We start from the raw sequence: 15,463 nt of genomic DNA on the forward strand, positions 1-15,463 counted from the left end.
CAAACTCCAACAACTTGCCATGCCAAAAAGAAGATGAGAAATGATCTTATATTGATTTAGGTTCTTTGCATGATTTAGGAAGCAACTTATCCTTAATGCAAAGCCATTCACTTGATCCATGATCAAGATGAACTAGATTTGAATCAAGGAAGATTAAACCTCCATGTATCAATGCTAACCACCAATCTTTAACTCATTAATCAAAAAAGAAGAAGAAGAAGAAGAAGAAGAAGAAGAAGATGAAGAAGATGAAGAATTAAAGTGCATTAATAGAAATGGAATGAGATAATCAACAAGCATTGACCAAAGATAAAGAAGATCAAGGTCAAACAATAGAAAACAGAAGTAAGATGAAGATTAGAAGTCAAGAAACAAATAAAATATTTTTGGTGTTTTTTAATATTAAAATAAAACTTGAATTAAAATAATAAAGAAAGGTCAAACTTCAAATTCACTTCAAATCAACTTTGAAAAGTCCAAGTGATTTATCCCAAGTTCAACAAGGTCAAACAAAGTTTGAAAAAAAAATTCAGCATTTTTAGAAGTCAGAAACTATTTTTAATCAATTAAAAATGCATAAAAATAACCTAATTGAATTAAAATCTTAAATAAATCTCAAATCAATTAATAAATTGATGAGAATATTTTTCATAGATCTATCATCATTCAAAGAGGTTGGAAAAATATTTTTGTATTTTTTGGTTATCAAAAACTATTTTAAATGAATTAAAAATAACCTGAAAAGAGAAAATTACTAAAAAATATTAAATGATAAAATAAAAAATATTAAAAATCATTTTTAGAAAATAGAAATTAAAAGGAGAAAAATGAAATTGGTCTCATATTTTTTGGACCAATAATGAGAGAGATATGAATTTTTAAAAAGAAATGGAATTAAAAGAAATAAAAAGAATTAAAATCAGAAATTAGAAAATAAGGAAAACTGTGAACCGCTTGATGAAGCTTCATTAATTGACGTGGATCATCACACGGCCAAGAAGCGCGCGTTCACCATATGCGTAAGTCAAACGAGATACACCATGCCATTAATAAAGTCATAAGGTTGGACGTGTGTGATTGAATCTGGAAAAAGGAATGGACGCTCCAGATCAAATCTGGGAACCAGACGGTGGCCAGCGCCATCGTCTTCTCCGGCCAAGTCCAAAATTGCATAGATTAAAGTGGTAACCAACAGGCACGATCCAAGCATCAATCGAGAGCAGGGGCGATGTACATCACCCCTGTACCAACCAAATCCATTCTAGATCTCTATATTGAGAGAAATCAGAAGTGGAAGATCTGTGGTGTTCATATGAACTTCATGATTTTTGAAAATTGAAAGCACAACAATGTTGCCTCTATGCAGAGGACTTCAGATCACACAACAACAATGAGAAATAAGCATTATGCGAGTAGATTTGAAGAAAATAACAGTTGAGGTGAACCTCTAATTTGCAGGGCTTGGAGTCACAATTCCATGGTGCTATTGCTTACAGTTCACACTATAGATCAAGGAGAAGAAGGTTTAGGAACTTTAAGATCTGAAAATTGATCAAGGAAACCAAAGTTCAGATCTGAAATTTTTGAAGAAAAGTGAGCTAGTTCCTTTAGTGATGGTTGTGATTTCTGTTTAGCAGCATTTGGGGCGCCTTCAGGTTGAGAAATTATGAAGCTATGGCATTGTATTTATAGGCAAAACAATGCTGAATGCATGATCACAAGCTTGCATGAATGGAGAGGGCCTCCATGCATGGGCCTGTACAGGCGCATGAAGGGCCCAATTCCAACTGGATTTGGTAGCTGATGCATGATGAAAGTAAATTGGCCGTGCAGATTGGATGGTAATAGCTCATGTAATGCAAATTAATGATTTTCCAAAATTGCACCATAAGGCTCAAGCCTTCGAAAATGCTATGCCAAAAATAGAAACACCACCTCATGGGTAATGGTTGGAAAGCTTATTGCATAAGGATCATTTGCTATGTTGATCAAAACTCCATTTGGGCCTTGGAAATTGATGAAAATTGGCCATGAAGTGTAGGGTGCAAAACATGCATATGTGAGATTTTCAAAATTGGCCAAGGTTCAAGCCCTTCTGTCTCAATGATGAAAATTCCAAATAAAAAAATCTTCAACATCAAAGTTGTATATCTTTTCAAGGAAATCAATTTGGACTTAAATTTTGCATCATTTGGATTTTTGATGAAGAAGTTATGGGCACTTGAAGTTGGACTTTTTCACATTTGAATGCATTTGGTCCAAAGTGACCTATAATATTTTGTATTATCACATGTATTTCTTTTGAGATTTTGGAATTTTTTTAAACATAACATTTTAAGTATACATCTTAATATTTCCAATGAATTTTATCCCACATCAAAATAATGAAAAATGAAGGAGTTATGTCCTTGGGAAGTTGACCCAAAATTAGGGTTTCAGTCAAAATGACCTATAATGTTTTGGAATGGATGATGACCTTACAAGCTTCAAATCAAATTTTTATGAACATAAAAGTTGTTCATATGGTCTCTAATAAATTTTTTTATCTTGGGGTCATCTCCATTTGACAAACACATAAAAAGTTAGGTCTCAGTGTATTTCAAAATAGTCAGATGAATTTACTGATCAACCTCTCAAGCCCACACCTCATATTTTGATGAATTGATGATTGATGACACTCAATTGAGTTCAAATATGCATGAAATGGTGAATTAAATAACTTCCCTTGATTGTATTTGACCATGGGTTGAGATTGCTTCATGAGCAAGGCACAGTTGATGAACAGATGAATTAGGGTTTCCTTGAGAAACAAGCCTCAAACCCCTTGATTTGCTTTGATAAAAAATGATGAATTGAGACACTTGGGAGGCATATTTGATGGATGAGAGATTTGGGAACCATTTCCATGTTTGCTTTCATCTTCTCTTGGCCATATCAATGCACATAGGATCTCCAAGAAGCTTTTAGACCTTGTGACTGCTCAAGCTACAAACAAGAGATGTTAGTGACATATTTTTGTGCTTTTGGTTAGTAAATAAAATGAGAAAAGAAATAATATACAATTAAAGCATGCTTGGTGATCTCAAACCAACTCACAAGAGATCCCACCCCAAAGGTAAGGAGCCAAGATGCTTATGATCCCTGAGGCAATGTAAATGCAATGTTATGATGCCATGAGGGATCTTAGGGTCAAAATTGGGGTCTTACAATTGCCAAACACTTTTTCAACATCCTTTGTCCTAGCTATCTATGCCTTCCTATATGATGGAGTGTACTCGTACTCTGCCCTAATATGCAAGATTATTGTACTCACCTTTAACGATGGATTATCGCCAATGACAGACAATATTTCATCGCATATTAGCTGAGAGCTTAATTTCCGATGATCCTGCATTGGGTTTGTCAGCATGCATGTGTGATTTGGACCCATTGATTCAATATCCCAAGACTCGCCCCTCTTCCGGTACGAAGCTGACAACCTAAAAATTTTATACCTCAATGCGTTAGTTCTATCAACTCTGAAATCAGCTGATAGTTGCATGTGTAATTTCTTAATGGCTTTTACGCATTCCTCTTTTGTGCGAAATGTGTCTCCTTATTTCAAAGATCCTTGCATTTGCACATAAGGATTGTACCATATATCTGATGAAGGTTCATCGGAACCCAAATTCAACATTGTCATGTGTTGGGGTGGACAATATACATGACTAGCTGGTATTGGCTCCTCTTCCTCATCAACGTTCACCATTGAATCAACCATGATCTCGACTTCTTCTTCTTTGTCATCTGGAACATTCACCTTAGCTTGTTTGTCATCAGTTTCACAAAACACTTGTGACTGATCAATGAACTGAGACACTTGTTATTGATATGGTAATATATACAACTCTATATCGTTGTAACCAGGTTGTTCGTGACTAACAAACATATGTTGAACATCGTCATCATCTCAAATCTTCTTCTGATAAAATTTCACCTGGTTTTCTGCAAACCAAACCGGATTTTTATAGATGATTTGGCCCACATTACTGCACTGCAATTTTTTTCTATTCTTTGTTTCAGATGTGAAAATTTTGATCTTCGATTTATTGTAAACCGAGTTACCTCCGCGTTTCGAAAAAAAACCGATAACTGATGATCAAATATTTCACCTTCGATATGGGCACTGATCATGTAATGTTGTGAGGAAGACATTTTTAAAAAATCTAACTTTCTTTTCTTTACTAAAATTGAATGCATTGCTAAGTTATTCATCTGCATAAACTAAATAGCGTAAACATTGAACGCATTGATCACTTGGTTCGTCTGCACAGACTTGACCATGCATGGAGTGAAAAGAATCCACATGCAGTGACAAGAATGACAAGAACACACATGTGCCCAGGGAATCTCTGTAGCAAGGAATCTCTATGCCCTAATATTCCAAACAGGCGCCCATTCCCTAGGCGCCATAAAGCAACATGGGCGCCAAGAGGAAGGACGCCCCTTCCATTCATTTACACCTAGGCGCCAAGAGGAAGGATGCCTCTTCCTTGCATGCGATTCTTCACATGCATGTGCCTAAGACAAAGGCTAGTCTACTTTTGTCATTGCATGCAACCAATCCCATGCTTCGTAGGTTGCAAACCTACTAACTCATTCATCTATAAAAAGCCTTCAAATCACAATATCAAATCATCTCCAACACTACTCATCTATACTCTTTCTTTGCCACACTATTTCTCTGCGACACTCAAGCTCTACAACATCAAATTATGTCTCTGTTAACTATGGGTGATGAACACAGAGGAACGCTCGAGAATATCTCGACATTTGTATGTTATCACTCGCTTTTTACTTATTCCATTTTTAAGTTGTATACCTTTGTTATCTATGTTTGTATTATATATTTCTTCTTCTTATTATTGCATTTCTTACTTATTTGTTATTAGGATCCAAAGCTTTTTCGACACCGTGTACATGAATATGTACCCCACGATCCTTTGATAGAACTATATATTAATAAGGTAAGCACATATAGTTGGAGTTCAGTTGTGTTGGTCCATCTATATAGTGCAATGTGTAAAATTGCAAAAAAGAATACCTGTACTTTTTTTTCATGTGCGTATTTGCTACAAGCATGAGGTTGGTCAAGAATGTCGTCACTCGCCCTGATAAACAAGAACCCATTCATGTTCCCGTTTGCAACTAAGTAAGTCTAACACTTTACCATTTAGTTAATTATATTTTATATTACAATTAACTGTAAATAATATTTTTCACTTTTTTTTATCTAAGGTGGTCAGTAAAGGGGATGAACTACAATAGGTGTCCGAAACACGCTATTGTAGTCTATCGCAATCTATTGGACCACATTGGACATGACGATGTAATACTCCTACACAATTATATTTTAATTTAAAAATACTTATCAAATTATTTTTCATCTAATCGTTTCGTATTGTTTTATAGTTTATCTGGAGGCCATATTTGGGTCTTGATCATGATGTGAACCATGACGATGCTGCAGTTTGGACAACGAAGACACCGATTATCTGGTTCACTATGGTGGAAATGCACCAGAGTGATTGGGTCAAACTACAGTTTGACATGCAACAACAGATTCCGAAACCTCCCACGTGTTTGGGGAATTGGCATCAAAAAAGGGTTGGTGCACAATGAGATTATTCTGACTAGAGAGACTTTGCAAAAGAGATGTGTCGTCAATGAAGGAATTGACGAAAACACATCTTAAACGAACCAGTCATCCATGGTGCAAGATCAACTCAATAATATATGACATGGTTTAGGTCGGTAACAACTCAACAATTTGTATTCGAGCCGCGGTATTTGATGGATCCATGCCAACTAGCTTCGTCATCGTACGCCCCCACAATAATTCTCCACCCAATACCAATGTCAAACCACCCAAACCCAACAACCAACCTCACAACATCAATCTACCACATACACACAACAACCAAACACCCAATCGCACAACCAGTTCATGTCATCCACCCAACAACCAACCATCAAACGTCACAATCCATTCATATCACCCACCCAACCACAAAACCAAGAATCAAACCCTGCAACCACAACTGTCTATAGCCCAGATGATTTATATGGGTCACTTCATCGTAGCCCCCCACCAATGACCACACAAACATCTCATCACCAAAACACACAATCATTGTTTAACTATAGTACGCCCCAGGAACCATTGCTTCGTTTCCAAAACGATTCAATGGCCCAATTTGGGCAACTATATTGTCCCAAATCCACCCAACCCCAACGACATAACTACGATGACATGGGCACTGAACTCCATTACGGAAGCACCGTCGGCCAGAGCCCCTCCGGATATTGGCAATAAATAATGACACATTTGTCAAATACCGCTGGAACTTCCGTCAAACCTTCCCACCAGCCATCGTTCGATCAGGTCAGCACACAAAGACCTCAAACACCTCAAGAAAAACGTGGGAGATCTCGGAGACAAACTAACACACCTGAATGTGGAATAGTGAGACGTTTCGATCGGGTCGGTCATTAAATTTTTGTCAATCCAATGTAACAAATTATTACCACATGAATACATTTTTTTTATATTATTCTTTTTTATTTGATAAATAAACAAAATTAAAAATTAAAAAAATATTTAAAAAAAGAATCAATACAATGGTGTATGCGCCAGATGAATTGGTGCATACACTACATGCACCATTCAGGCGATAGGGGCATTGACGTCTCCTCATGAGGCCTAATGCATGCGCCAATGCTATTGGCGTCTCCTTATGAGGAGTCCAATGCATGCGCCCAAGACTTTGGCGCCTCCTTGCTAGCTTAGGGGATGCATCGGTTCATCTGACGAATCCTTTTCTAAATGTGGTTATTTGGATATTTTTTTTAAAATATTTGTTATTTTCGATTTTTTTTTTAAAATGATTATTTTAAATTTTTTTTCCCAATTATGATGTATAGCCCTCCTCTTAGGACGTTTCAATATTTATAGATAAGTTCTTTCTTTTTCTTTTATGGATTTTAATGTTATTAATAACTTATACAAAATAAGATTTTTTTTAAAAAAATTGTGTTCCTTTTTTACAGTGACTGAATTTTAAAATTAAAACATAGCTTCCAAATTATTTGAGATGATTTTGAATAGAAGAAAAGTGTTTATTGGCTTGTGCTCCATGTGAAACATTACACAAAATCAATATAAAATTCATAAATCAATTTTTGATAATTTCTGAAAAATTAGGGTGATTGAGATTCCATTGTAAATTCTGTAACCTTAATGTATAATTGAATCAAGAGTTCAATTTTTAAACCATTTTGAATTGTCTTTCTCTTATTTTCTCTTTTTTCCTTAACTTAGTAGTTTTCTTATTAATCAAGAAACCGATCCTACTCTATTTTTTTAAGTTTCGTTTCACAACACCATTTTAGTTAGACATGGTTGATTTGCTTGATTCATCCTCTTCCTGTGTAGATGGCTTCTCTTGAATCCCTTTTCACTTTCGTGTCTCTGTGTGCAAGGATATGTGCCTCCCTTCTCAACACATGATTGAAAACACGCCGCAGTATTGGAAGAGGTTCATTGTTGTGAAGTGTAAAACACATGAACTTGTTGATTCTCCTTCCCTTGGGATAGCTCTTTGGACGCGCCACAGTTGCATTGTGGAAAAGGTTGCAACTCAGTTAATTCATGCAATGCCTTTAGAATCGGCCTTCTCCGAGTTCTGAAAATCATTTGATCTAGATGCAAGATTTTCAATGGTGGAGGCATTCTTCTCCCTCTCTTCCTTCTTTCGGATATGATGATCATCGTTATTGTCAAAGACATTCTTGATTTTTCTTCTCCGGATCAACCTACTCGGGTACCAAGATAAAACTGAAGTGAAAAAAACTAGAACGGAAAACTGGAAGAAAAAACTATACTAACTTTGATATTCACTTTATAAATACAAAAAATGTATTTATTCCTATGCATTAAGTTAAGTTGGAGAGAGTGATAAATAATGCATTTTTCATATATACTATCTTGCTTGTAACAATGTTATAGAAACTTCATTATTTGAATGTAGTTTAATAGTTCCTTCTGATGAAGAGCCAAATTGGTGTGGATAAAAAGCTGGTTCCTTTGGCTCAGGCAATGTTTTTTCACCATTCAGCATTAGAATTACAGCTGACATAGTTGGCCTATCATCAGCTCTCTCTTGAACACATAAAAGACCTATCTGTATACATCTCAATATCTCTGCTTCTGCTACAACAATCGAATCGCTCAGAGGTTCATCTATCACCTCCAATGCCTTTTTTTCACACCACTTTCTCCATGCCTACATGACATGAAATATATATTGTGAGTTTTCAGTTTACTTTTCAACTATTGCTGTCAAATTTGCAGATATAACAACACTATAGCCTAGTAGAGTTTTGACAAACTAATATTATTTTGTGATACGCGATTTAATATGAATTTTCATCAAATCGTGGACTAAACCCTTATACTTACATATCCAAGAAGATCGAGATCATGATAGTCACTATATTCCCTGTTCTTTTTTCCACTAATTGTTTCTAGTATAATAACACCAAAACTAAATACATCTGACTTCACCGAGAAAAATCCACGTGTTGCATATTCTGGAGATATGTAACCGCTGAAACATATAAGAGAAAAAGAAAATAAATATGGATTCGGTATTTATGTTTTATAAAGCAACAAATTCAATTCAGTTTAGCATGCTTACTGAGTTCCTACTACTCTGCTTGTTTCACCTTTAGCTTCATCTCCCCATAATGTTCTAGCAAGACCAAAGTCTGATATTTTAGGATTCATATTTTCGTCAAGAAGAATATTGCTTGTCTTGAGATCTCGGTGGATAATCCTTAATCTAGAATCTTCATGAAGATAAACAAGTCCTCGAGCAATCCCACGAATAATTTGGAATCGTCGAGTCCAACGCAGTAAACTTTTTCTAGTTTGGTCTGATAAAATATTTTCAGCTTAGTTAGAAGAAGACAACTAGTTGAAAGTGATCAATCAAGAGAAAATCAAAACAAGTTATGTATAAGATAAAATCACAAACCGAAAATTAAGTAGTCCAAGCTTCTGTTGATCATGAATTCGTAGATCAAGAGTTTCTCATCACCTTGAATGCAACAGCCAAGTAGTTTAACAAGATTTCTATGCTGAAGTTTGGCAATTAGCTTAACTTCATTTATGAACTCCTTTGGTCCTTGTCCTGAAGTATTGCAAAGTCTCTTCACAGCGATATCTTGTCCATTTTCCAATTTACCCTAACAATCATTATTTCAAATTTAGAGAACCTTATAAAAGTTTTTCATATTTAGTTTTTGACTAATCAAAAAGCTCTATTATACCTTGTAAACTGGTCCAAAACCTCCCTGCCCCAATTTGTTATCAATGGAGAAGTTATTAGTTGCATTAGCTATGGTTGATAAATCAAATATTGGTATGTCAATATCTTCATTATCATTATTGTTGGGTTGATTATTCCCTGATAAAAGATAAAACAATGAGTGTGACAAAGCATTTAAAAACCGTATCAGAGAGCATTAGCAAAATAAATCAGTTGAAATAACTAAAAGGTAACCTTGTTTCTCAAGTTTCTTCTTCCGGACGCGATGTATGGCGACTCCGAGTATTATCATGATCACAACAGACATTATACAGCCTACTAGAATTCCTGCATGCTTCTTCTTCTTCAAACCTGTGTTAGCACCTAGTTCTGAAGCTGCAACTCTCATGTAAAAGTCTTGTCCTCCATACCTTAGTTTTTTGACATCCAAAATGTTATTAAACCAAATCAAGCAACCACTTCCACCATCTCTGATATCTAAATTTGCATAAGCTGTGCAAGAACAGTTTCTTAAACACAATCTTTCACATTCTTCAAGGTTTATGCTCTTGTTAAACCAAGATTTTGATGTATCTGGCAGCTTCATTCCCACAAGTTTCAAAAAACCGTCACTACTAATACTACTAATATTACCACAATCTAACTTCACTCTCCTAGCACAACCACCATCAGTCCAATTTTGCGGATTCCATTTTTCTCGAGATTTTGGAATGAAACCGTCAAGACATTCACATATTGGAGAATTATCAGCATCACAGTTAGAATTTGTACCACAGTAAGCATAATTGTCACACAGATCCGATGGGCCAATGAAGAGAATTTGCCAACTTTTTCTATCATCCGACAGCGAGAACTGCGTTACTTGTCCCATCGAATTAAGCATATACCTTGAAAGAACTGAGTTGTGCAAAAGTTCATATCCATAAGAAACTTCCTTCTCAGTAATCACAAAAGTGATATTAAATGATTTTAAAAGATCCGGAGACGAACTTCCAGATAAACTATATCCATTCCAAGAACCAACTCGATTCAATAATGTGTTTCCTCTAGTAGTCACTACTTGAGGAAAACCATTAGTATCTATATGATATGAATACAAACCAGTAGAAGGATCTTGCGTATCTCTCCACGAAACCAAACCTGTAGAATCGCCTTTTACCAAACTGCTTCGGATTCTCATACCAGGGAGTAAAGTGTCACCAGGAAAATCAAAACTTCGCCACAAAATAGTATCTGGTTTGGTTTCATCTTTCACAACAAGGTTTCCATTTTCCAAGAGTTGCAGAATTGGGTTTGCACCTGTTGTTGATGTGTTAGAGGACCATATCATAGCACCTTTGGAATCATCAACAATAACAAGAGTTCCTTTATCGGTGAGATTCAAAACTCCTAATGAGTTTTCTACTGCAGAATCTCGGTTTGCTATCCACACAACAGTTCGTGGTGAAATGTCCTTGTACCATATACCAAAATATTGGTTATTTGAATTATCAAAGTTAAAGAAACCAGCTTCAAAAGTTCCATCTGCTGAGATTAGAGTTTCATTACCTTTGATTGATTGTCCTGGTAGAATGGTTTCCAAGGTATTGGAGGTTGGTATGAAGTGGAAGTGAAGAAAGCAATAGACTAGCACGTTGAAGTTATCCATTCAATGTATTTTGGTTAAGGATTTTTGTCTAAAATATCATCAATATGTTAGAATTTTTCTAGTTATAACTAATTCTTTGACATTATTGTGTGGTTTGGTTAGAGGATCAAAACAAATGTATTAGAAGTCAAACTAATTTTCATATTTGTAAATATAATACAACATCGTTAACTTCTATCCAATTGCCACCAAGCTAATATTTATATTTGCCATTAAATATAAAGGTCACTGCAAACTTCCCTATCCGATTCTTAGTTCGTCAGGTGGTAATTGACGATTTGGTGAAGAAGATTACAATTCGATCTTCCGCAATTGTGATTGAGAGGGGGTTGAAACTAGGGATAGAAAATAGGAATGTTTTTCCCGCAAAAATCTGTAAAAAAAATGGACAAGGCGGGACGGGCATAGTTGAGGATCTGGGCCTAACACCTACGTCCGTCCCGCCAAAAAGTGAGAGTGTGACAGGGAAAGCCCACGAACACCGTATCTTTTAAACCTAAAAATGCATAAATTTATGTAAATGTCCGCGACCGCAAGAGTCCGAAAAAAACAGGGAGGGACGACCATATCTAAAGGTGAGGGCTTAAACCCTTGGCCCGTCCCACATAAAGTATGGGCAAAACTGATAATGTCCAACGAATCGTGTCTGTATTGCCACCCCTAATTAAAATCACTTGATCTCAAAACTGATCCTCGAATTGATTTTGTCCGTATAGTGTATATATATATATATATATATATATATATATATATATATATATATATATATATATATATATATATATATATATATATATATATATATATACTCCATCTGTCTCATAAAAAGTGTTCAATTTGAACAATTCATATTTTTTAAGAAAATGATTATATGGGTTAGATTTAATAATAAAATTAATATTATTTACTAAAATATTCTTATTAATTATAATTAAAAGAGTGATTGAATAAAGTGAAAACTATAAATAAGAGTATGATAGTGGAAAAATAATAATAGATGTTGTATTGATATTGTAAAAGGACAATTATTTTGAGAGAAAAAAAATAAAAATGAGATGAAAACTAGTAAATAAGAGTGAAATATACTATAAATAGTTATATTTAGAAATAAGATGGAGTATTTAAGTACACATTTTTTAAAATGAAAGTTACAATTATTATAATTATCAGACATTAAGTTTAGTTAAGATATTATGGATGTAGCCAAACTTTGTTACAATAGTATTTTGAGTCAACTCAAACATAATTTCATTTTTTTATTATTTTAATGTATCAAAGATGAGACGATGTTGACTTTAAAAAATACAACCTGATTATTATATGTTGGAATAGGCAACTATAAGATTGGTATAATAAAGGTTGAGAAATTTTGAATGTGGAGAGTGAAAGAGGAAAATTGAAAGAGATAGAGAATTCAGAATGAGAAGTTATGATTTCATTAGTTTGGGTGATAGTGCATCCTAAACACTTATATAAACACTTATATATGAGATACAAAATAATTGGGACTTCAAATTACCAAGTACAATAGAAGAAAAAATATAAAAAAATCGTGTCTATAAGCGGTTACACCAAAACGTGTAACCGGTTACACCTGACACTAAATAAAACAGAAATGAATTCAACTTTAGTGGTAACTGGTTACACATTTAAAAATCAGACTTTTCTGCTACTGAAATTAGGGGTATACGTGAGTTGGGTTGGACCGAGTTTGGCCTAACCCATTACCCAATCCGTTCAAACTTTAATGGGTTGAGTCCATCATCAAATCCAGAATTTTATTGTCAAAATCGACTCGAACCGACCCGTTCATTAATGGGTTGGGTTGGATTGGGTTCGCGGGTTGTGTTTCAAATAAAAATATATACTTTTTATGATTTTTTTGTCAGTTTTAAAAAAATATAACATAACTCAAGATAATCATTATCATTTATAACACTCAAATTCAATGGAACACATCATATAATATCTAATAAAATTCATCAACACGACATAACATTTTATAATATTATAAAATTCAACAAGACACATTATTCCCATAAAATATATAAGTTGAAAATGATATAAAAGAAAATAAAATACAATATTTAATCTTAGAATGACATAAATTCATTGGTCTAGTAGTATTATTGGTGGAGAATAAATTTTTTAAAAATAACTATGGTTATTAGTGAGATATTAATTTTTATTTTTATTTAAAATAATAATAAAAATAATAAGAAATTACTAAAGACACATCAATGGGTTGGGTCAACGGGTTCTCGGGTTGTAAAATACAAATCTGATACCCGAACCAAAACTATATGGGTTGTTATGGGTTGGGTTGGGTATACCCGTAAATGAATGTGTTCGGGTAATTTATGGGTTGGATTGGTTTGGGTAAACGGGTTCGTGGGTCAACCCGCACCCATGAACACCTCTAACTGAAATGCATATCAGACGTTGTTGTATCCGGTTACACGCCTGTGGTAACCAGTTGCAACACTTGAATTACTCTTTAAACTTCAACATTATATGCATAACCACAACGACGACTTAATTTTACAATGAAGGAGAAAATGAAAAAAAATGTTGCTTAAGTTGCTTGAGGTCGAGATGATTTATTCTATTTTTGATAGTTTATGGGTTAGTCTAGTTCATGCGGTCCCTAAGAAGGAGGAATGACAGTCATCCAAAATAAAAAGAACGATTTGATACTGACTCGTATAATTATTGGTTGGAATGTCCATACATTATTGGAGGTTGAATCACAATGAGGAAAGATCATTTTCTTCTACCATTCATGGATTAGATATTAGAGAGGCTAATATTGTAACACTCTAAACTCTAACACATAATTTATAAAGCATTCGGAATAAAAGAATACTAAGGGTGTCGCATTTCTTACCATATCACTTCAAATTGTCTCATTATTAGAAAATCAACTTCAATTAATCATAAAATAGTTAATTCAACAACTCGCAGAAACACAAAATAGAATAAGGTATTCTTAATCCAATGTTACACTATCAGAGTGACACACGGAAAACTAAACAACGCGAAAGATAAACAACGAAGAAGACCAACTATGAAATTCTGGTATCAGATATGAGATGTCGAAGGTAATGTCACGACACTAATATCTGAATAATACAAACAGGATCAAAGATAGAGAACAATAATGCAAGAGACACAAACAATTGTTAACCCAGTTCGGTGCAACTCACCTACGTCTGGGGGCTACCAAGCCAGGAAGGAAATCCACTAAAATAGAATCAGTTCAAAGACTCTCAGTAAACAACACAAGTTACAGTCTTTTTCACCTAATCTCTACCCGTGTAACTTCTACATAAGAACTCTTAGATATGAGATCCCACTCACTCCCCCTCAATCACACCAGTGATATTAAACAAGAATTACAATGAAAAGAAGACACTCTTCAAAGACACACACTTGATCTTACTTAACAACTTCAATCAAGTAGGCACACACTCATGCTTAAAAGCTTAGAGTGACATATTACAACTCAAAAATCAGACCAATTCAATCATTTATGGATGAATTGAATGACTTACAAGTCACACGACCACACAAGACTTAAACCCTTATTCTCTCTCAATATTTCACTCTGTATTTCTTGTGTTTCAAATAAGGTTTTCCATGTCCTTTTTATAGAAGCATTTGGCTGGGCTTGGACATCATAAAACCCTAAAACTATTTTCCATTAAAATCTTCTCATGAAAGCTGATTAGATCTCTTTGGAAAATAAGTAAACCTGGTTGTAACTAATGATTGAATGCGTGTGTAAATCAGATCTTCAATCATACATAGACTTGCATTAAAAACGCAATCACATAATACATAACATTCAGACTGAATGTTCTGTATACAGATATCCTGACATCAGGTCTGACGTCCTGGAACAATCTTGCATAATTCCATTTTAAACATCTAGCAGGTACATGATATCTTATGTTAAGACATCACATGTGACAACTTGTGAACACTCTTGGTTTTACCAAAATTGATGTCAACACCTAGAACCAACAAACTCCCCCCTTTGGCAAATTTTGGCTAAAACATATATTAGTCCATTTTGTTCACAAGAAAAAAAAACACATCAGCAGTTAAACAACATCACAACAGTTTAAGCAGCAGCAGAAGCAAACACAATTACTAGCTATAATAGCAACTAGTAATACACAGATGCACATGAGTGCTTCTTCTCCCCCTAAGTCTGTTCAACACAGACTGCTTCTTCAACAACAATAACACATGTAACATTCAGAGTCACACTCTGACATCTCCTTCAACATCTATAACAACACAGAACATTCTTCTGTTCAACATCAGTTGTCCCCTGTCTAGTCTAGCTAGCTACTTCAGCACATAATAATTGCAGCTCTCCACCTAATAACTTCTCCCCCTTTTTAGTCAAAATAGACCAAGGTGACCAATTAGACAA

The 15,463-nt window shown here is 34.6% G+C and overlaps 1 protein-coding gene across 1 annotated transcript; it reads right to left on the minus strand.

The window, feature by feature from the left end:
* Window positions 1-7,905: 7,905 nt before the first annotated feature.
* On the minus strand, window positions 7,906-11,192 carry LOC127086430 (G-type lectin S-receptor-like serine/threonine-protein kinase At4g27290). Its single transcript, XM_051027192.1, has 6 exons — window positions 9,606-11,192; window positions 9,373-9,509; window positions 9,078-9,288; window positions 8,739-8,976; window positions 8,501-8,648; window positions 7,906-8,324 (listed from the first exon to the last, which is right to left on the minus strand). The coding sequence occupies exons 1-6, from the start codon at window positions 11,017-11,019 to the stop codon at window positions 8,022-8,024; spliced, it is 2,451 nt and encodes an 816-aa protein (XP_050883149.1). The 5' UTR covers window positions 11,020-11,192; the 3' UTR covers window positions 7,906-8,021.
* Between the last annotated feature and the right edge of the window lie 4,271 nt (window positions 11,193-15,463).

The sequence above is a fragment of the Lathyrus oleraceus genome, chromosome 5 (assembly GCF_024323335.1).
Source record: "Lathyrus oleraceus cultivar Zhongwan6 chromosome 5, CAAS_Psat_ZW6_1.0, whole genome shotgun sequence".
In the NCBI taxonomy this organism is placed as follows: domain Eukaryota; kingdom Viridiplantae; phylum Streptophyta; class Magnoliopsida; order Fabales; family Fabaceae; genus Lathyrus; species Lathyrus oleraceus.

Coding starts and splice junctions, on each gene's coding strand:
- LOC127086430 (XM_051027192.1), bottom strand. CDS start 11,019: ATGGATAACTTCAACGTGCTAGTCTATTGCTTTCTTCACTTCCACTTC. Junction 9,510..9,605: donor GAAGAAACTTGAGAAACAAG/GTTACCTTTTAG, acceptor ATCTTTTATCAG/GGAATAATCAACCCAACAAT. Junction 8,649..8,738: donor AGCAGAGTAGTAGGAACTCA/GTAAGCATGCTA, acceptor TATATGTTTCAG/CGGTTACATATCTCCAGAAT.